The sequence below is a fragment of the Mobula birostris genome, chromosome 4, assembly GCF_030028105.1.
Source record: "Mobula birostris isolate sMobBir1 chromosome 4, sMobBir1.hap1, whole genome shotgun sequence".
NCBI lineage: Eukaryota > Metazoa > Chordata > Chondrichthyes > Myliobatiformes > Myliobatidae > Mobula > Mobula birostris.
In genome coordinates, this window is record NC_092373.1 from 180,910,576 (window position 1) to 180,933,206 (window position 22,631).

A 22,631-nucleotide genomic window follows, 5' to 3' on the forward strand; every position below is an offset into this window, starting at 1 on the left:
GTATTCTTTACAACGTAGAAGATTGAGAGGAGATTTGATGGAGGCATACAAAATTAAGTATAAGTAGCATAATTGCAAGCAGGCTCCCCTGCCCCAGTGAGGCTAGGTGGGACTACAACCAGAGGTTATGGGATGGGATAAAGGTGAAAGGTGAGAAGTTTAAGGGGAACATGAGGGGAAACTTCACTCAGAGAGTCGTGAGAAGTGGAATGAGCTGCTAGCACAACTGGTGCATGCAAACTCGATTTCAGCGTTTAAGAGAAGTTTGGATAGTTACATGGATAGTAGGGCTATGGTATTGGTGCAGGTTCTTTGGCAGTTTAAATGGTTTTGGCATGGACCAGATATGCCGAAAGGCTTGCTTCTGTGCTGTTCTTCTCGATGATTAATTTAATTTTTTTTATATACAGTGTTGTGGATTCTAGTTAATTGGGACCAGTACATTTTGGTACAGTTAAATGGCTGCCTCAATTAGCCAAACTTTCATTGAAATAGCTGAAAAGGTATTTTTGAAGAAAGGACAAACTACTATTTAATTGAGTAACAATTTATGCATTTAAATGAAATGCAGAACAAATCAGAACACCATCAATTCCTCTACAATGCGATTAAAATGGTGTTAGTTCCTAATGGTTATTGGTGGAGGGATTCATCTGCCATGTTCTTGTCATTAACTGTCAAGGAACAAAGTCAGCACAGACACCTAGTGCAGATAATGGACTGCCTTCATACAATGCTTTAGGCAATTGCAAACTCCAAATCTTTGTTTTCATTGTGACATTCAAGTTGATTGTTAATAGCTTTGTGACATTGTCTTATTTTTGCTCTCAGCCATTTCTAGCATCGCGTAAGCCTGAATGCTTGAAACTGTAGTGAGCAAAACAGTTCTGAATTGTTTTACTGCTTATTTCTTGCCAATTATCAGTGACAGAAACACTGCTTTTGAACACAAACATATGCAACTGAAGCTATTTAAAAACTGATCACTCGAAGCTCAGCGTGAGGTGATATAATGTTGATGCAAGTGCATGGAACTGACGCGAGTTAGAAATTTCAGCAGCAGGCTCCTATCCCAATTAAGTGCATACTGTCCCAAATAAAAGGGAATCCCAGCTATTTTCATTTTGTGTTTTTGTTTATTAAGTCTTGTCCCGATTGGAACCCACTGTACTTATTGAGTTTATTAGTTTTATCATTATGTATTGTATGTACTGCTGCCACAAAACAGCAAATTTCACAACATATGCCAACAATACTAAATGATTCTGTGAATATGTTGTTTAAATTACTGACAGGAATATTTATTATTTGTTATTTCTTGGTTTCAGCCAATTTGAACACTTTTTCCAATTTTTATTTCCCTGACTAAGTTTTGTCATGGAAATGTTGAGGGTACTGCTCAGGCTTTCAAATCTTTCTGGTTTTCTGTGTTTCAGCATGCTTCCTTTTAAAACTAATCAGGAAAATTCACTTGCTGTGCTTCCCCTTTTGTGCCTACTAGACTTTATTTTAAGTAAAAAAAATTGGTCACATTTAGAATCTTGGTTACTTGCTTTGATTATTTTCATATTTTGTAATGCTTTTATACTGTTGGCTCAATATTATTGTTCTACCTGACTTCCAACTACAGTTAAACCAACTTAAATGGATAGCATCTTCTTCTTTCTAAAGATTTATTCCTATGAAGGTGATATTAGTTCCTTTAGTTAAACATTTCTGACTCCTAAATCATGAGGTGTTTTTAACTATTATTGATTCCAAAGGTACTACAACTGCTCTTAGTGTACATTTTCTGGGTCATTAACAAATACCTGATCATGATGTACGTTTCCTCCTGTGGCTTTCTTGACATACTGGGTTAGAAACATTCATGCACAACATCTGTCAACTCTCGACTTAAAACCAAATTAGTTTTCCATTTTATTTGAGATTATTTTTCTATTTGTGCACATCCTTGTCACTTAGAGAATGTTCTCTCCCCGCACCCCCCCGGAAACCTCATGTTAACTTGGATATACTTTTAATTGATTGTAATACATATTGAATTTGGATAAGTTGTAACATTTTCAGTGTGTTGTACTTCAAATGTTATTCTTCCTTTAGCGCTGTTAGACATTTATTAAGTATAGTGGATTCCGGTTAATTGGGCCATCGGTTAACTGTGGTAGCTACTTATTTGGAACAGCTAATCGAGAAAATAGCCAGGATTTCCTTTGTTTATTTGGGACACTATACTGCTTAATTGAGGCAAAACTGTTGTCAAGCAGTTTCTAACTCGCATTGGAGGAGTGCACTTGTGTGACTGTTAGGCAGTACATCGTGCTTGGAGTGAACAGTTTTTAAATTACATCATATAGTAAATAGTTGCTAAATAATTGTGTGTTTGTGTTCAAAAAGCAATGATTTTTGTCTCTGGCAGTGACAAATAAGCAGCAAGACAATTCAGAACTGTGTTTATCACTGTGTTTGTCAGCGTTCAGGCTTGGATATGTGAGAAATGGCTAGTAGTGAAAGTGAAATGATTTCACTACTTTAGCAAATTAGAAACTATGACGAATTTGAAGATATTGACAAATGTCTTGATTGTTGTAATGAAAATGAAGATTTGGAAGATGTAACAATTTTTAACTAGTATTAGTCACGCGCACTTGTTTGGCCGTTAGACGCTGCACATTGCTTGGAGTGAACAGTTTTTAGATGGCATCAGTTGCATATGCTTGTGTTATTTATTTGAGCCGACCAACACAGAATTTAAAAAGCTGTGATATTTTGACACTACTTCTTGCAGGAAGGCAATGATGGCAGTCCATTATCTGCACATGGTGTCTGCACTGATGTTGTTCATTTGCAGTTAATCTCAAGAACACGGCAGCATACACCCTATGTATTCCTCCATTGATAATTATTAGCTTTTATAGTAATGTAGTAATGTTGGTAGTGTTCTAATTTGTTGTGCATTTCATTCAAATACATAATTTGTTGTTCAGTAAATGAAGTTACTTAAGCAATTTCCATGAAACTTTGGCTAATTGGAATAGTCACTTAATTGGGCCATAATGTATTGGTTCCGAGATGTCACAATTGACTGGAATCCACTGTATATGCAGAGTTATTTCATTTCCAAATAATACTTTAGATTAATTATTTTATCTATTGTTTGCAATGATTTGTTTCGTTGTTTACTTTTTCTGAGTACGGGGGGGGGGCGGGATTAGTCTTTTTTAATTGGGTTCTTTTGTGTTCCTTTGCCGACTGCGTGATAAGCAAACTAATCTCAATGTTGTATAATTTAAATTCGTTGATAATAAATGCACTTTGAATCTTTGAAATGTTTTGGATGATGCCATTCAGTCTAAAGTATTCATTCTTTTCATGTTTTCACCCCCCCCACCCAATTTTTAAATGTTTTTTCCAATCATTCCGGTCCCCAGGCACCAGCACTACTTGCGTACCTTTCAGCATTTTGTTATCTTTGAATCAAGCTTAAGCAGAGAGGAGTTGGTTTAATGCCTGTGAAACTGGAGACAGAGTGGTGGGAATTGACAGTCTCTTCCCGTTGGGACGAGGTCCTCATGTTTCTGTGAATGAAACAGCAAAGAACAAAAGCATCCTGTTTTGTAAATTGAGAAAGCCTATTTTTTTCTTTGACTTAATATTTAAATCTTGGATTTTTTTTGTAGTATAACATTGATTCACATTAATGTATTTTTTTTCTGGAGGCATGACTTTGAGTTTCAAGGTGTTCTATTTGCCTGAATGCTTCAACTAACAAGTCACCTTACCCCAACATTACTGACTTTGAGTTTAACATACATGAGCTACACTTAAAATCAGCTGGAAATACCCATTATCATTAGTTAATTTTTCTATCTATCTGCAAAAAAAAGTAAGAGTTTTACCCGAAACCATTAATGTATAATATGTATTTAATTTTTTTCAGTATGTTGTAAAATAGTGAGAATAAAAAAGATGCTCTCAGTAGTAAGGAGAGCAAATACAATGTCAGCATTCATTTCAAAAGGATTAGAATATAAAAACAAGGGTGTCATACCGACACTTTACAGGACCACACTTGGAGCATTGTGAGCTGTTTTGGGCCAATTGTATAAGATGTGGAGATATTGGAGAGGGTCCAGAGAGGATTCACGAGATTGATTGCGGGAATGGAAGATTCGTGTATGAGGGGAGTTAGATGGTTCTAGGCCAGTGCTTGCAGGAGTTTAGAAGAATGAGGCAGATCCCATTGAAACTTAAATGCTCCTTAAGGGACTATCTTGCCTGGCAATTCTGTTGGAATTATTTGAGAAAATAACAGACAGATGAACAAAGGAGAGTCAATGGATGTTATATACTTGGATTTTCAGAAGGCCTTTGAGAAGGTGCAGCACATAAGACTGCTTAACAAGGTCAGAGCCAAGGGTATTACAAGAAAGATACTGGCATGCATAGAGCATTGGTTGACTGGCAGGAGGCAGAGTGGGAATAAAAGGGGTCTATTCTGGTTGGCTGTCAGTGACTAGTGATATTTCACAGTGGTTGGTATTGGGGGCCACTTTTTTCAAAATTGTATATCAACAATTTGTATATCAACAATTTGTATGACTGAATTGATGGCTTTGTGGCAAAGTTTGCAGATGATACAAAGATGGATGTAGGGGCAGGTGAGGATGTAAAGAGAATGCAGAAGGACTTGGATTAGGCAAATGGTCAAGGTGTTGCAGATGGAATGCAGTGTCAAGATGTGTACGGTCATGCACTTTGGTAGAAGGAATAAAGGTGTAGACTATATTGTAAATGGAGAGGCAATTCAGAAATCTGAGGTGCAAAGGGACTTGGGGCTGCTTGTACAGGATTCCTTAAAGGTTAACTTGCTGGTTGAGTCAGTGGTGAGGAAGGAAAAAAAAATCCTTCATTTTAAGAGGACTAGAATATAAGAGCAAGGATTTAATGCTGAGGCTTTAAGATATGGTCAGCCTGCAGTTGAAGTATGTAAGCAGTTTTGGGCCCCTTATCTAAGAAAAGATATGCTGGGATTGGACAAGGTTCAGAGGAGGTTCTTGAGAACTATTCTGGGAATGAAACAGCATATGAGGAGCTTTTGGCTCTGGGCCTATACTTGCTGGAGTTTAGAAGAAAGAGTGGGGGGTGCATTTCATTGAAACCTATTGAATTATAACAGGTCTAGATAGAGTGGACTTGAAGAGGGTGTTTTCAGTAGTGAGTTGTTGAGGATCAGAGGGCACACTCTCAGAATAGAAAGACAATCCTTTAGAACAGAGATGAGGAATTTCCATAGCCAGAGGGTGAATCTGTGGAATTCACTGTCACAGATGGCTGTGGAGGCCAAGGCATTTGGTATATTTGAAGCTGAGGTTGTTGTGTTCTTGATTAGTCATGGTATCAAGAAGGCAGGAGAATGGGTTGAGGGGGCTAATAAATCAGCCATGATTGAATAACAAATCAGACTTGATGGGCTGAAAGGCCTAATTCTGCTCCTATCTCTTATGGTGTAGGTTCGGTATTGCTGGAGCTACATTGGCTTTGCCATGAAATGATAGAGGAGTAAGCTGGATTTTGCCTCTGTTTTAGGAGGCCATTGCCTTTTCCCTAGCCTCTTTATTCTGCAGTATGTTCAGGTCTACCTATCTAAGTTTGAGTCTAATCATGAAACAGTAGCAATAAGAAGAGTAAGGGAATGGAGCTGCTGGAAGTCTGAAAGAGCAGAAACTGCTGAGGTAACTGTGGGGAGAGAAAAATACAGTTAATACTTTTCATGAATACTGGAAAAGCTTTCTTTAATTTGTAGACAGGAGAAATTGAAAGGAGCTGGGGGATGTTTGTAATTTGGCGAAGACCCAGGTTGTCAGCTAACGTAATATTTGAGAGTAAATACTACATAGTAGTTAATGTGGTCTGGAGAAATCAGTAAGGTCTTTTAAAGAGCTAAAGATCAAAAACGTGCTGAATTGAAATACGAAGTACACTTGCTGGAAATGTGAAATTAAAGATAATGGTGGTAATGCTCAACCACCTGGATGACATCAGTGGAGAGAGAAAGTAGTACTGGAACTGGCAATTCTGGCAAATGGTATTAAAGTTTGATTAGCTGAAAGCATTACATTCAGTATCAGATTAAGAGGTATGATATAATGAGGTGGAAGTTGAAAATCAAAAACTGAACTGCAAATGCTGGAAATCTGAAATGTAAACTAAAAGTGATGTAAGCATTTAGTACAGCAAGCAGCATCTGAAAGAGAAACAGTTCAAGTTTTTCACTTTGGGGATTCTTCATCAGAACCAGTGGCAAGAACAAAAGGAGTACCTCTGATCAGGCAAGACCAAATCTATCAATATGGTATTTCAAGCCTATTTTCACTCCTTTGGCTATACTAGGCAAGTCCTGTGGCTAATATCAAGGCTATGGGACTTGCCTAGTAGGCCAGACTATACCAATAGAGAAAGGGAAATAAAAGTCGAAATAATAACAGTTCAGCTTGTTTTATACCATCAGAATAAATGAGTTGCCTAAAGTAGAGGAATTTAATATTGAGTGTGGAATGTGCCTAGACAAAGATAGTTTGTTCTTCAAACCTGCATTAATTTTCTTTGTAACAGTGCACAATACCACAGTTAGATAAAGGTCAGTTAGATTTGGGTGGTGAATTCAACCAGTAAGCCACCAGAAGCTTGTAGTTACTCCTCTGGACTGATCATGTATTCTCTTAAAAATCAGCAGTGCAATCTGCATTTGGTTTCTTCAATGTTAACTTTGCAAATACCAAATGCCGTACATGAGAATGGAAGGTGTGCAAATGAATTACTGCTTCATGTGGAAAGACTGGCTCTCTGCAGGAGCAGAAAATTAGAAAGGACAAGTGTTATCCTGATGTAATACTATATTTCAAGAAATAAAGAAAATATCTAAAAATTAAATTTTTTAAAAATGGGAAAACTTTAAGAAATTGCGTAATATTCTTGGAATCTTTTACCAACTACATGAGAATTTCAGGCACATAAATACCATGTAAATTTAGTTTGCTATAATGCCAAAATAAGCACTTGAGGTGCACATGAAAACTATCCAATCCACCATTGGTCCTTACTGTTATATTTTTTTAACCATCTATGGCTGCTTTTAAAGTTAAATTTAATTCATTGTTTATGTTAATGAGGAATCTAAGTCCACCTTTGGGATATTTTTGGAAAATTGCACTGCCCTTGGAATAAGCATTGGCTAACTGTGATGTTCCCTGTTTAAGTAAATATTTTTTAAAAAAAGGTTAAACAAAAGATTTCCACTTGGAAGAGCAAGAGGCTTCTTCCTGGTTTCACAGCATGCCTACTAGTCATAAATTCATTGTGCTGTCAGGTTCTATGCAGTGTGCCCCTGCTTCAAGGAGAGGTAATGTGGAGCTGTTTCTTTGAGTCAAACATGAGGGGGAAAAAAACTACATCTCCTGCAAACAATATTGTGGGAAATCTGAGTACAATTTTTCACTCAGGTTGTAGTCACATTCAAAAAAAATTGATACAGAATTGTTTTCACAATGGTTGGAACCTGCAAGGAAATGGGTATGTAGTTTATTTTGCTCATGCACCAAATTTCCTTTAAAATTGTTCTTGACAGTGAAAGACGATGTCCAGCTTGGGAGTTCAGGAAGTACAAGTGTTCCTGAAGCATTAGGTACTCTGGGGAATCCTTGGTGAGCTCATGGGAATTTTTTTTTATTTCAGATGACTGAATAAGGTAGTTGTTTCTTCCAGTCAAAATGACTTTCACATATCAGTGCTTTTGGATGTATTTTTCAAAATTGGGCATCTGTTTATACCTTTTAAGTTAGTATTTAAATATTCATGCAAGCAGTGACATGTTTTTTCTCACATTTGTAAATTAAAAAAGCCTTTGTTGCAGATTGCAATAATACCAATTGTATTTTCTACATTGGGACTTTAGACAGTAAATGTAGGATCAGAATTAAGATAATTCAGCCCATTGAGTCTGCTCCACTATTTGATCATGGATGAATTATTATTCCTCAGCCCCATTCTCCATTTTGAAGTTTGACGTGTCAAGGAAGTTTATACCTTGGGTTCAGTTAATTGGGTCAATCAGGATCAGAAACAGAAAGTTTTGGCCGAATTTTCATGGAAATAGTTAATGTATTTTAAAAGAGACAACTGCCATTTAATTGAATAATAACTTGGCATATCCAGACAAATTAGAACACTATCAATACAACTAAGACACTATAAAACAGTAGTTCCTAATAGTTATCAAGAGGAATTCATCGATAGTGTACACGGCCTTTGTAGTTCGACTGTGAACACATCAACGTGGACACCTTGTGCAGATAATAAACTGACTTCATACAACAAGTTTGATTGCATCCTCTAATCTTCATTTTCATTGTAACATTGGAGAATAATTGTCATACCTTAAAATTCTTCATAATTCCCATTTTACTGAAGTTGTGAAATGGTTTCATTTTCACTCCCAGCCATTTCTGGCATCTCCAATCCTGAATGCTTGAAACCGCAGTGAGCAAAAACAGTTCTGAATTGTCTTGCTGCTTATTTCCTGCCAAATATCAGTAACTAAAAATACTACTTTTTGAACACAAACACATGCAACTGACACAATTTTAAAAACTGTTCACGTGAAGCATGATATTGTGTCCAACAGTCACAAGTGCACACAATTGCTGTTAGTTAGAAATAGTTTTGCAATGGTCTCCTATCCCAATTAAGTGGCATGGTGTCTCAAATAAATGAAGGGAATCCTGGCTATTTTCTCAATTAGGTTTGGTTCTTTAAAAATTGTCCCAAATAAGTGGCTGCCCCAATTAACCAATAATCTAATTAAATGGAATCCATTGTATTTAGAGATGTTTCTCACAAAGCTGAACTTTGAAGGATGTGTAAATGAAAGCTGTAATAAATTGTTTTGATTTTAAAAATAATATACATCATTAATAATAAAAAAACATAAATGCCATTGTTTCTGCAGATTCTCTCAGAGCAGGAGATGTTTTCTACTAGCAAATTAAATACTTCCTCAATTCAAGCATTTGATGTCAGCATAGAGTGCTTATGTCAAATACAGTGCAGCCAGCTGCAGAGTAGGTACCTCTACATTGGCCCCATGTTAGAGTGCTCCTGCTGAAATGGTTTTGTTTTTTTTCTTCCCACACTAGTGGGCCTTGCGGATTGAAGTCAGCTTTTCACCGAACTTTGTGGGGGGCGGGGGGGGGGGAAGAAAATGAAATGCCCAAAATTACTTTGCATCTCTCTTTTTTTTTATAAAGACCCTGAAAAATCTTCAGTAGGGTTTGATATTGTCATTTGGGGAAAATTTTCTTGGGATATATTAAATAGAAACAGATCTTTCATTAGACAAATGTGAATCCAGACTCCAAAGATACAAGGAAGGTTTTTTTTCCAATTCTGCCTTTCAATTGATAGGTGATAATTCCCTATTTATCAAGTCTTTGTCCTTGTATTTAAATATAGTTGGGGCACCATTTTTTAAAAAAATACGGGACAATTCCCTGCATAATTTGTTTATTGTTTTTGACCTTCATTTTTACTTTTTCTGAATTATTAAAAATGGCATAGCAATATTTCACTAAAGGAACAGACACTTCAGCAATTAGATCTGTATGAATTTTGGTTTGTCTAAAATTTCTAATCAATAAGATGTAGAGTTTTATGACTGGAGTATATGTATGCCGCTTAAAAGTATTGATTTGTCAGCCTTAGTTTTATTTTCTACTTCATGATCATTTTTCAAAAGTAGCTTCCAAATAAGGCAGCATATCTTTTATTTTCCCATTACCTCATGAGCCAGGGGGAAAAAAAAAGATGTGGGTAGCAGTTGTTTATTTTTTTTAAAAAAGAGAGCTTAATTTCATAGCAAAAGTTAATCATTAGCATTCTATCCATCAGATGCACTGCCTAGCTGTTCTTGGAAAATTTCCTAATACTTTTTTTCCTATTCCTGGGCAGAACTATAGAGAAAGATCTTTGTTTCAAACTGATTTGAATCCTTGACAAGATTTCCTGTATTGTGTTTAATAATTTATTATCCTGTACTGAAATTTAATACGCTGCCAATTCATGTAAGAGAAAAATTGTACAATTACAATTGTATTTGCTTTCTCTTTCGGAGAGTAAGGAAAGTTATTCCCAACCACTACAGTCCATTTCCTCAGCTGTTCCTTTGACTTTTTGATAGTTTCCACCAGAATGAGTTTCTGATCAGTTAATTTTGATTTATTTATTAATATATTTGACGTATGCTGTCAGTTGTTTTCCCCTCCATCTGCTTTTCTGTCCTTCCTCCCAAAGTGCATCATACTACATTTATCCACATTATTACTGAATCAGCCAATTTTTTTTTGCTTACTTGCTTCACCAATCCACATCCCTCAGCAGACTATTTTGTAACCAACCTCCTGAGGATTAGTTATCCCACTTTATCTTTTATGTTCTTATCAAATTTGGCTGCATTTTCTTGGACCTTTTATCTAATACATTAATGGAAATTAATAAGTAGATAAATATATCTAATGTAAATAGTTGAACAGATGCCAGTGACACTCCTGTAATAACAACATGTCAATACAGTGTGTGAGTTTTTAAACCTGTCCTGTGTTCTGGCCAGTTTTCCTTCCATTGTAATATATTGTCTTCAGAGTCACGCTCTATTACCCTGTGCATTATCGTTTTGCATTGAATGCTTTCTGGTATTCAAAATCCACAACATCTGTTAGTTGGGTGAAAGGAGAAGTCCACTTTCCATCCTCATAGAACTACTTAAATTATTTCCCGTCCATAAAGTCATACAGGGTTGGCTTAATTACATTATGGTTTTCTAAATGTAGTACTACGGCTTTCTTAACAAAAGATTCCAGCATTTTTTGTATTTAGTAGTGTCAGCTGTCACTGTGAAGCCTATACTTCCCTGTAATCTGTTTCCGTACTTGATTAGGGAGCATTTTTTTTTCATTTGTGGTATTCCAATTTTGTCATCTTGGGAATTGGGGAAAAAATGACAATCAATACATCCACTCCATTTACAACTACTTCCTTTTAAAAGCTGAAAATACAGGGGACCAACAGCCTTTCACCCCATTGTATTTTCAAGTGATTATGGTTGTTTCAGTTTGTGTTCTTGAATTTTCTTTTTTCATGTTTTTGGTGACTTGTATAGTGAAAACAGACAAAAATTGGTTTGAAGTACTGCCATTTCTTGTTACTCATTGTTAACTGTCAATATCATAAACTTAGTAGCTAACCTTACCTACTCTTCTATATTTGGGGAATCTTTTACAATATATTATTTCTTGATAACACTATCATCAACTTTTTAAAAGATACCCTTTATTGGGTTTTTGAATACACTGATCTTCACAACATTGCATTTCTTCTCTTCCAGTTTGATACCATCTTAATATCTGTTTTTCCTCCCCTCCACTCCCCTGCATAGCATTGATACCAGTGCTGTTCTAAGTCCACCTTGAATATATTATGGATCTATTTTTTGTTAAACTGAGCATGTAGAAGAACAATTGCAATCGATTATTATTTTAAGTTGCCAGCACAGACATTTTGAGTGGAATAGTGTTATTCAAATATTTGAGGGTTAGTTCAATAACCAAGGTACTGATCGGTTAGATTAGGGGTGCCCAATCTTCTTTTAATGCTCTGGGCCAATACCATTAGTTAAGATTCCATGTTCCCCAGGTTGGAAACCCCTGATGTAGATAGAAGAATCTGTACAGTATTGTGGCATAATTGCCAAATCTGTGCTCTTCCTTGGACCTTTTTGGTGTGGTTTTTGCAAGGAATGGAAATTTAGTCAATATCTCACTTGTTTTGATGGCTTCTCCACATTCTCAGGATATAAATAAGGCAATCAAGTTTGTAATGTCTCATCCCATTTCTTCCCCCTCCTAATTTTCCCACTACTACTCATCTCCAGATTGCAGCAGTTCCTGTGAACTGTTTGTAATCAATTCCACCATCCACTTATAAAATAGAAATTTGTGGTAACCATTGAACCTTCCAACTTGCATATAGTTAGGATCTGGAAGGATATCCACATGGTCATCCAAGCTGTGCAAATTCCAAGCAGATAACACCCAGAAACAGGATTGAACCTGGGTAGCTGGAATTGTGAGGCATTGGCTCTATTAACTGCATCACCAATTGCCTAATGTCTTCTCCTGTTATCCTAGAAAAAAATACTGTTTGGATTTTTGACTTGCCCAAACTTCAGTGATAGCTTGCTTAAACTGTTCATAAAAGTTGATGTAAATGTACTGTTTAGTGTGAGAGTTTAGGAGACCATTTCTCTGATAAACGGTGAATTACCTCATGAGTCATTCTCTTTGGAAAAACTCCCAGTAGAAAGCGGGTTTCTATTAAATAGAGTTTCTATTCAGCTCCTCTTTCTTTATACAAAAAGATAGTACATTATGATAAAAAGCATTTACTGTTCTGATGTTGAATATTTGATTAGATGTATGCTTGTTTATAAAAACCCCTTGAATTTTACATTTTATTTGTAACAAAGATTTCACTCTGCTGTCCCTTGTGGTATAAAAACAGGCTTTCTTTTGAATATTGAAAAAGTTATTTAACCTTTATCTATGATAAAGAATGCAGAAAGTAATAGGTTTTTCCACCGCTGTGTTTGTTGGGGAGCAATAGACATTCATGATATTTTGAGCGCTGGTGTGTTGCAAAACTTTGGTCGAACTGTTTCCGGCTATTGTAAGCAACTGTTCTGTACTAAGTATACCTCTCTGAAAAAGAACTTACTTTAAAATTACCTTGTTAACCACAGACTATTGAGAGGGTTCCAACAAAGAATTGTGCTTTCATAACTAGCATATTTTAGGAGATATAAAATTGTGATCCATTAAGCAAGGAAGCTCTCATTCCAGCACAAAGTTGTGAATTCTTCATGTTTGAGAGAAATGGTAGCTTAGAAATTGTACATGTTTGCTTCTTTCACAAAACAGTGAGGAAATAAAATTATTTTTGTGGCTATTTTCAATTGTACTCTCACCTCTCACAATTGGATCAAGTATGATTCTTAGTGCAGCTGAGTTTTGCCTGCAGGACATGGGTGTTTTATAACATGTTGTGTGGTGCTTGCCCTAACTGTTTTTTCCATCAAATTCAATATTTTTACAGGAATATATAAATTTGGGCTGTGGTACCACAGGGATTTATTCCAGGTAGCTGCATAACACAAGTCCTTCAATGCGTTATGGCCTGCTCTCAGGAACGCAGTGACACTGTCATCAATAGCTGCTTAAAGATCACACATCGATCAACACGAAAACTTGACCTTTCAGTTCCAGGACCTGTTTGCAACCAAATGCTGCAGACTGATGTATTACAAGATGCGTCATTGCATACTGAGAGTTGCATGGAAATGTGCAGCAGCTGCAAAGATTCTATGGAGAAAGTCCACAGTATATGGCTTTCTGGGGGTTGCATACTGAGGGTTGGAACTTTTGCAAACAAAAACACTGGTTATTAAATGAAAAATTGGCATGGTAATATAAATCTCATGAGCAAATGTCATGATACTAAGTGCAGTAATGGTGACACATAACTATCCTGGGTTATCCATTTGCAAATGAGTAAAATGGTTTTGATTGTTTTTGCTCCCTATTTTTATGAGAGAATATCTCTACGTGGACATCATTTTTGCCAGTTCATGAGTGTGCAGGATATGCATTTACTCCCTACCCACCCCCCCCACCCCCACACCTTCATTTCCCTTCACCTCCAGGGGTAGCTGTACTGTTGTTGCCATGGAGACTTGCTTCACTTCTTGTATATGCCCCTCAACTCCCTTTTTATATTGAAGATAAATATTTGCAATTTAAAATGTTTGGTGACTGCCCCCCATATTGTAGTTCAGTGCACGAACAATACTGAAATCTAATTTGTTGTCATAATGATGGCGCAAAATGTTGAAACTTTGTGTTATCTTGCAGTTAATAGAAGATATGGCCTCCAGTTAAAATTTTGGTGTCACAGACCAATTTTCAGTTGGCGCTACTGAAATTGAGTGACAGTTTACTGGTGGTCAATAAGGCAAGAAATATGACTAAATACTTTAATAACACTTTCTGTGGTAAATTGTGGCAAACTATCACCACAAACAATGACAAGAGGTAATCTGCAGATGTTGACTGTAAACAATGAAGAGGCAACAAAGGTGAGGCTAAGTCAAGGGAATGTGGCATGTTCAAGGGGAAGTGAGTCTGTGTGAGCGAACTGGAATGAGCTTCAGAGCCTGTCCACCTAAACCTGGAGCGAGGTTGGATCATAAGTGCCAGGCCGATTTGGAAAGGTTGAATGGCCTTGAGCTGTGCAGTGGGGTATGAGCCCAGAGCATATTGCTGCTGTGGGGACCAAGCCCTAGTGATGAATTTAAACGCTGGCTCAGACAGACTTAAAAGGCAGGATATCAGGACTGGAGGTGAGGTTTGGGCTAATTCCACAGCGTTTACTCCTCTCTTCGCGGCACTGCGGCTGTGAGACTGCCCTGGCTGCTCCGTGCTTTGTGTTTGCAAGCTTTGCAGCTATGTGGTGAACTGAGACCGAGGCTATTGGCCAACTCTGGCTGCTCCGAGCTCCCAGTCTGTGGACTCACTTTGGTTTGGAATGCTGTCGGTGTAATATGTGTTTTTTCTTCTTTCTCTGCGCATTAGGTGGTTTTTTAAAAGTTGGGTTTTTTTTGGGTTTCTTGCTTTGTAGCTGTCTGTAAGCAGACAAATCTCAAGGTTGTATAATTTGTACAATTTTTATAATAAATGTACCTTAAATTCTTTGATTCCTTAATTCAATCTATTTGGAATTCATGCATTTGATTGATGTTCAAAGTAAATATGTTGCACTAGTTGTATTTTCATGCCGTAATGGTAGAACTTTAATTGGTTAGATAGACCATTGGAAATCCTGATGGTTTGACATCTGGCACATCAGGGCCTTATTTCAACATTTGCTTTTGCTGCACCAGGATCCACTGGGGGAAAAATGTATTTAACTACTGTGCAACTTGAAGGTGAGCTGGTGTATTAATAGAAGTAATTTATAATAGTTTAGAAATTTGCCAGTTGGGCACCACCAAAGGGTGCCAGATAACATCATAAGATATAGGAGCAGAATTCGGCCATTTGGCCCATCGAGATTGCTCTGTGTTTTCATCGTGGCTGATCAATTTCCCTCACAGCTCTAATTCTTGTCTTCTCCCCATATCCCCAAATTGGAATTTTACTGTACTTTTGATGTATTTTAGTGTATTGTACATTTGCAGTAAAATGTGTCTAACTTTAAATCTTCAAGTGCAATGAAGAAAGAGCCAATATTACAGTAGCCTTCAAGTTCCTGTTGTATTTGTGTGCTAGCTTTGTGCTTCATGTGGGGGAAAATTCGCACCATGCCCTCAGGTAATTTTAACTGGAGCAAAGTTGTGGCAGAAGTGAATTTTTCAGTTCTTCCTTCCAAAATAATAACTTCACTTCTTTCCCACACAGCACTCTATTTGCTGTAGTTTTGCTCACACATCTAATCTGAGTACCTTCCTGTAAACTTTGTATCCTCCTCCCAACTTGCCTTGCCACTAGTCTGTGTGTTATTCACCTATTTGTACATTTGTTACCTTCCTCCAGATTCTGAATTATGTATTGTAAACAGCTAGAGTCTAAGAGGAGTTCCCCATGGGAACCCACTGGTCATATTTTGCCAACCTAAAAATGACACCCACCCCACCCCACCCCACCCCACCCCACCCCACCCCACCCCACCCCACATGCCTACTTGCAGCTTTCTGTCAAGCTCTATCTGTGCTGATATATTACTTGCCACATGTAGGCTTTGTATTTCATCACATAAAGGCTTGAAATATGGACCTAATGTGAAATACAACCATTGGAGCATTTGAGCTTTAGGAATTGCAAAGCAGGTTTTTTATATATATCTCTAACAAGATAATTGGTTAAGGAGATGTACTTTAGGATCTGATTGCCAATTGTCATTTTGCATTTCCACCCCAAGCTAAAGAGTAAAGATGACAAAAATCAGTTCAAGCTGCTTGTCTTCAGGTGCTAGATATGTATATGTTGATTATGGGGAAATGAGCCATCTGGTTCATAAATTTTGAGCTTGACTGGTCAAAAGTTGTAAAACAGCAAGAATAATTTGCGAATGGGAAGTTATTCATTAAACTGCTGAAAAGATTACCTGGTCTTTGAGGATTTGTAATTTAGAATTTACAATTGATTTGGTTTTATCTACAGTGTAATCTTGGCTTTTGGCTGGTGTCAATAAACTTCTAAAGCGTTGTTTATTGAATTACAACTTTTTAATTGTCATTCATTTGAGTGATGCTTAACTTTAAAAGGAAAGGTGTCTCAACTTGCAGTTGCATAATATTTTAGTCAAAATTTCAATCCTGGATGATTCATTACATTACAAATATAAAACTAATTACAGAGATGAATATATAGATGTAGATATTAGGTAGGTGATCTTTCTCTGTCATTTGAATTCTGAGCACTGGGCATACACAGAGCCAAACAGCGATTCCTTATTAATGCTATTGGACATCAAAACATTGTATATTTTGTTATTCTATATGCAGTGTTATGGGGGGAGAAAGACTTCTTGAACAAAAACAAGTGATATATTTGTGTCTGACTTTGTTTTATCAGTGGAGTGTACTACATAAATTCTAAGTACTAATCACATTAGCTCTTTCAATTTGGGAACAAAACCAATAATTTTATACTTTAAATGCATTCACATGTTGAATGAAGACTGGGAATGCACATCAATCATGATCATCAAGTGCAAGCATTCTTTTTCAATAACTGTATTTATTCTAAAGGAATCTTAAAGTAATTCCTCCTTTCTGAGCATGTGGCCAATAACTATGGAGCTTGACTTAAAAGACCATTCATTTACTTTTATCCACATGCAAAGGTTGTCATTTTTCTGTGTAAAATGTAGATAATAGTGGAGGTTCTTTTTTTAAAAAAAACTCCATTCACCCATATTTTTGTGATGAATTAAGAGTAAAATTTTGGGGGGGGAATTGGGGAAATACATTCAAAAAAAAACTGTCTTGTTTTTCCGGTAGTGTTTAAAGTCAAAAGCTATAGGTTACTGCAATCATTTAACTGCAGTGCTGTTACTAATATCTGATTTGAAATTGAACAATTTGTTTCCACCCCCCCTCCCCCTGGTAACCTGCTTTTACACCAATCACTTGTTCTCCAGCTTGGAATATATGTTTAGGGTGTTGTGCTGGGAGATGGGGTTTATTGGGCATCTATTTCTCTCCTAAATTTGGTCAAAATATGAAATGGGAGTTTATCACATTTTGTTAGCATTTGTCTTTATTCTTGCTTTGAAATTAGAGTGAAGATGATGGATATGCATCGAGAAACCAAGTGGAGCAGCGGCCTGGAGAGTTTAAGTATGTCACATGAGCTAACACCTTTTATTATGTGAAAACTTCTGTGGATAAACTTTAAACCATCCAACTGTCACTTTTGACTTACATTTGTGTGAGTCAAAAGTGACTTGTTGGATAAGTTTAAAGACATTTTAATTTTTGTGAATTAACATTGGTGATTTTTCACCAGAGCAATCTGAAAAAAGTACAATAAAACAGAATTTCAATTGTTTTATGCTTTTATCACTAGGGTTAATTGGGCAAAATCTGATTTGTTAAAACAATTTTGCAAAAGCTAAAATGTCTGTGACAAATTGTACTTTCTTATTTGTAATAGTCTAACTTTTCACTGCAATGTTGGAAAAATAATTGTAATTCCCTTTTGTAGCTAAGGCAACATAAAGTCTCATTTAACCTGGCATTTTGAATAGATTGTGAACTTCTCAATTTCTAAGTTACTGTAATTCTTTTCACTGGTGTATTCGTGTTTTTGGTTTCTGATTTGATAGATCATAATGTTAATAGGAAAATGTTATACCATATATAACATATATATATGAATATATCAGCAAAGGATCTTTTTTTCTGGTGATTTTTAACTGAATTTGCAATTAGTTTACAAACTGCACATTTCACTTAAGTCAAAGCAAAATATAAATCTGCAAATATGATTAACACATTTTGCATTGAATCAGGTAGCTGCAAATGGCATGTAGGAATACAAGAAGACAGGGCAGACCATGAAGGCAGAAAGGCAGTTGTTTTATAATGTGGTGCAATTTTGTAAAGTCCATTTGGCTAAACAGCATCATGTTTTAAATTGCCAGAACAGAATTTTTTTAATGTTTTATTTAAGTTGAGGCTAGCAACCACAATTGCACCAATATTGTTACTGTGCAATTTGTAACCAATTAGTCTGCACTTAAGTGGTGTTGACGGAATAAAAGTTGTATACTCCACTTTAAACACTTAAATGCTACAAATGATCCATGTGCGAAGTGAATTTTGATGCAGATTTGTATTACAATACATCAGAGCAAAGTTTGTTCAATTGTGCCCTCCTGAGCTGAACCCAGTGCTGCCAGTTACCTTTTAACTAAAATAAAGATTTCAGAATCAGAGTAGGTTTATTATCATTGATGTATGCTGCGAATTTTGTGTGCTTTTTTTTTAACAACAGCAGGACTGTGCAAGAAAAAAATGCTATGTTACAAAACAGAACAGTACAAGGGAGGAATAGAGAGATAGTATTCTTTGTGGACTATTCAGAAATCTGAAGGTGGAAGGGAAGAAGCTGTTCTTAAAATATTGCATGGGTCTTCAGACTTTAGACTTCTTCCCTGACGGTAGTAATGAGAGGAGAACATGGCCCAGATGATGTGGGTACTTAATAATGGATGCTACCAACCACTCATGCACATTCCTGCTACATTGATTCCATATTTTCTTCCCACATTCTCAACACCTCCCTCCAGGGTTCTACTCGGACACTGTAAGGCTGTGCTACTGTGCTGCCCTAATTTTGTAGAAACTCTTCTTGATATCAAAGTCTATTAGTTTCTGTCTTGAATTCCTTTGGAGGCAGAAAACAGAAGAGTGCCCCAAAGAATGAGTAACTGTTAAAACATTAGAACCCCAAAGCCCCTTATTCTCCCTCCCACTCACAAGCAGCATCAAAGCAATGGCCCCCCTACCCCTACCTCCACTCACCTGCAAAAAAGCATTAACACCCTCCACCCACCAAGCATGTAATAGCAAAACCCCTTTTTTAAAAAAAAGTCTATGATCTACGGTAATTGTTCACCGGACAACTTGACATGCCACAGTTGGAGCCTATCTGTCAAACCTGATCTCAGCATTGCCTGAGGACCTCCTGCAGACCAAACATTAGTATCATCCTCTTCCATTCACATCTTTTCTATTTATTTTGGAGAAATTATCTGTATCTGTTGAAACATCTGTATGCTGATCCAGATGGATAAGCTCCAATCATTGGGAAATTACTTTTACCCTACTGCAAACTCAGTAACATTCCACTAATTCTTGCCCAATATCTTGCAGACCCAAGCTAAGCTTTTATATTATGCTCTTCACGAAGAACTACTGATTTCACCTCTTAACATCTGCCTGTGTCTTGGGTTATTTGCTACAGAAATAATTGAGCACATACTTGTGACCTCCTAAATCTTAAATTCCGTGGTTTTCTGCCCAAGTTCTGGCCCTTCACTTTCCATAGACTTTAGCACATTTCTTTAAATCTTGAGCCAGAGTATCTGTTTTTCCCTACACCCTCCCTGCACCCCCCCCACCCCCGAGAATTCAGTTTCTTTGTCTTTGGACTTGTGCTTTCTGTGCCATGATTTACTACCACCAGTTGTACTTTTAGAAAACATGCTCTGAATGATGCTTAAAGTACCCTCTATATCTCCTTCTGCCCCATAGCATCCATTTTTGTATATAAATCTTTTTCTGAATTGCTTTGAACCAGTTTTAAAACATTTACTGTGCTTTATTTTACCTCATCACCTTGAAACATAGCTATGAGAATTGTCAGGTTGATGACATTCCACTGTGTAATTGATTTGGGCAGTTGAAAGTTCTGATGCTGCATTGCAGTCCTGGCTTTAATTATCATGTTCAATATTGTTATTGTACTCAAATCCACAGCCTTCTGACCTCCATCTAAGAGTATAATCTTGCAAGCCCATGAGGTACAGCATTTTCTAGACATTGGAGGAAAATACTTTGGGTGAACATGACAGGAATAGGTCCTGTAGAACATTAGAAGACTGAGAGCAATCCACTAAAATATCACATTTTTAAAAATAAGTAGAAACTAATAATAAGCTTTAAATTGGTTAGAATTGTTTTCTAAGCTGACTACTAATACTGTGATTGTTTCGTACGGTTTGTGAATGGCCACATCTTAGATTATGGGTGAGACAGCTGGTAAAAGGAAGTTTCATCCATAATCCTCCTGTGATTCGAAGATGCTTACATGTTAGACAATCAGATTAAGATTACAAGTATTTTTATGAAGTCCTCTAATGATCTATGGATGTCACTGCTAAATTACAGTATCTGTTAAAATGCATGTGCAATTGTTTATAGTGTTTGTATTGCAGTGGTTCTGTAGTGGTGTTTGGTTGTGCAGCTGTCAGCTTGTAAATGGAGTATAGCATCAGATCATTCTGATAATATTACTCCGGTGGAATCAGTTTTCCTATTTGTTAAGCCATCTTCTTGTAGGATTCTGCATTTTGTAACTGTCAGCATTGATACCATTGATTAATTTTCCCCCCACAAACATGAAACTTAATGTCATAAATCTCAACAAAGGCTTTCTACTTTCATCAGAGGATGAATCTGAGCTTGTCACACTACTTTGCCTGTTGATGGAATACTAGCTAAGGCCTCAATGAATTGAACATGTCTTTGCCAAATATCAGTGGACGTTTTTTTTGCTGCTCGGTAGAAAAGTGATGCACAAGCATTAACATCTATCTCATTGTTTCTCCCAATATTCATAAGATCCTGCTTTGCTCCCCAACTTTTTATGACCGTGTAGGTTCAACACTCACTTTTAAAAACAATTGCAGATGGAATCCTTTGTTGTCATTATCTATAGGTTATAATTTCAATACCCTAAATTGCAAAGTCCTTGGGTAAAAGCCTAACAACAGGTTAAGATCAGAAGCAAGATAACTTGAGACAATTATTAAGTTTCCCTTCTGAGGCATTCCTTTAAACCTCACATGATTGTTTACTCATCCTGTCTCTTTTGCTTTAGTATTGGCATCCTTTTGCTGCCTGACTTGTGTCAATAAAGTTAGAAATGACGTGGCACCTTTGTGTGCAGTACAATAAGTTGGCAGTGCAATTTCCTCGCAGGCAGCTGCTGCAAGTTGAAATCTATTTCAGTGTTTCTTGACTGAGAAGGCATACTGTAGATTCTTATGATGTGTAATCTCAGCAAAACAACATTTAGGTTGATTTCCGTTGGGATAGTAGAATTTTGAATGTAGTGAGATGAAGCGAAAACAGCAAGAATATTTTTATAGTGAAGTTTATAGATGAAACTTAATGCTGTATGTTTATCTTATGATATCTCAAAGTTATTAAGAGAACTTTTATTTGAGCAGTGACTGTTTGTCTTGCTGCTTATGAACCAAGTTGTTTCCATAGTAAGGTTATCACCTCAATGGTGCCTTGTCAGTAACATCTGTTTTCTGTTAGAATTCATAGAGGAAAAATATAAAACCTTGTAGAAAGGGAATCTGTTCCAATTAGATTTGTTTCCATGGCATGAACATTGGAGAGTATTAGCTATGTTTCAGTATCTTGACTTTTGCACTGCATTCAGAATTTATGCCACTGCTTGAAGTTATTGACAGATTAAAATATTTGAAATAAATGAGTATTATTTTACAAGTTTTTAAAAAATGAATGTTTATTGTTGTGACTATTTGTCTGCACAAAATGTTCTGTCTCCAATGGTATGTGTCAAGCATCTCAAATTCTTCTGTATAAAGAGGAGGTTATGCGGGTGTTTTCACTGGAATATTTGACTCCGATTTTCCGTGTAGGTACTGTTTTATTATTGTACATTTGTTGGATGGTGTGCTAAGAACTGTATGGTGTTTGAAAACTGTCTGTAGGAAATGAACACGCAAAATGTTAACATTTCTTTCTTGAAACCTAGTACATATGATGCATTGAAGCTGTTAATCACAGCTTGTTTGAAAAGTGATTTTCCGGTATAAAGTGTAATGGAATTTATTTGAGCCTTTTCATGTTGAGACCATTTCTACTCTGTCAAGTTGACTCAGGTGTGGGCAATAAATGCATTTCTTCCCTGCAATGGCCACATTCCATAAATGAATAAAAAGAAATTAGAGATTCAGTGGCACTATTTCAAGGGAACACAGAGTTTACCTTTTGTTCTGATTTAAAACTGATCCCTGTCAGTACTAAATGCTGAATATGTGCCTTTCATTACTTACAGTGGATGCTTGCAGTTTGCAGTTGAGATGCGGAGTTTCCTCTGCTTAAGTGGTCCCAACACTTTATTTTCCATATTGTTTCTTCTGTATTTGTGGTCCAAAACAATTACACAGCTGGATTAAAATTTAAATTAAAGGGCATA

At 36.6% G+C, this 22,631-nt stretch overlaps 1 protein-coding gene across 1 annotated transcript in view; it reads left to right on the forward strand.

The window, feature by feature from the left end:
* Window positions 1–22,631, forward strand: part of LOC140196810 (C-terminal-binding protein 1-like) — a 227,511-nt gene that overhangs the window by 69,791 nt on the left and 135,089 nt on the right. Inside the window, 1 exon segment of the mRNA XM_072256629.1 lies at window positions 17,448–17,506. Within this exon segment, the coding sequence (XP_072112730.1) occupies window positions 17,448–17,506 (59 nt within the window).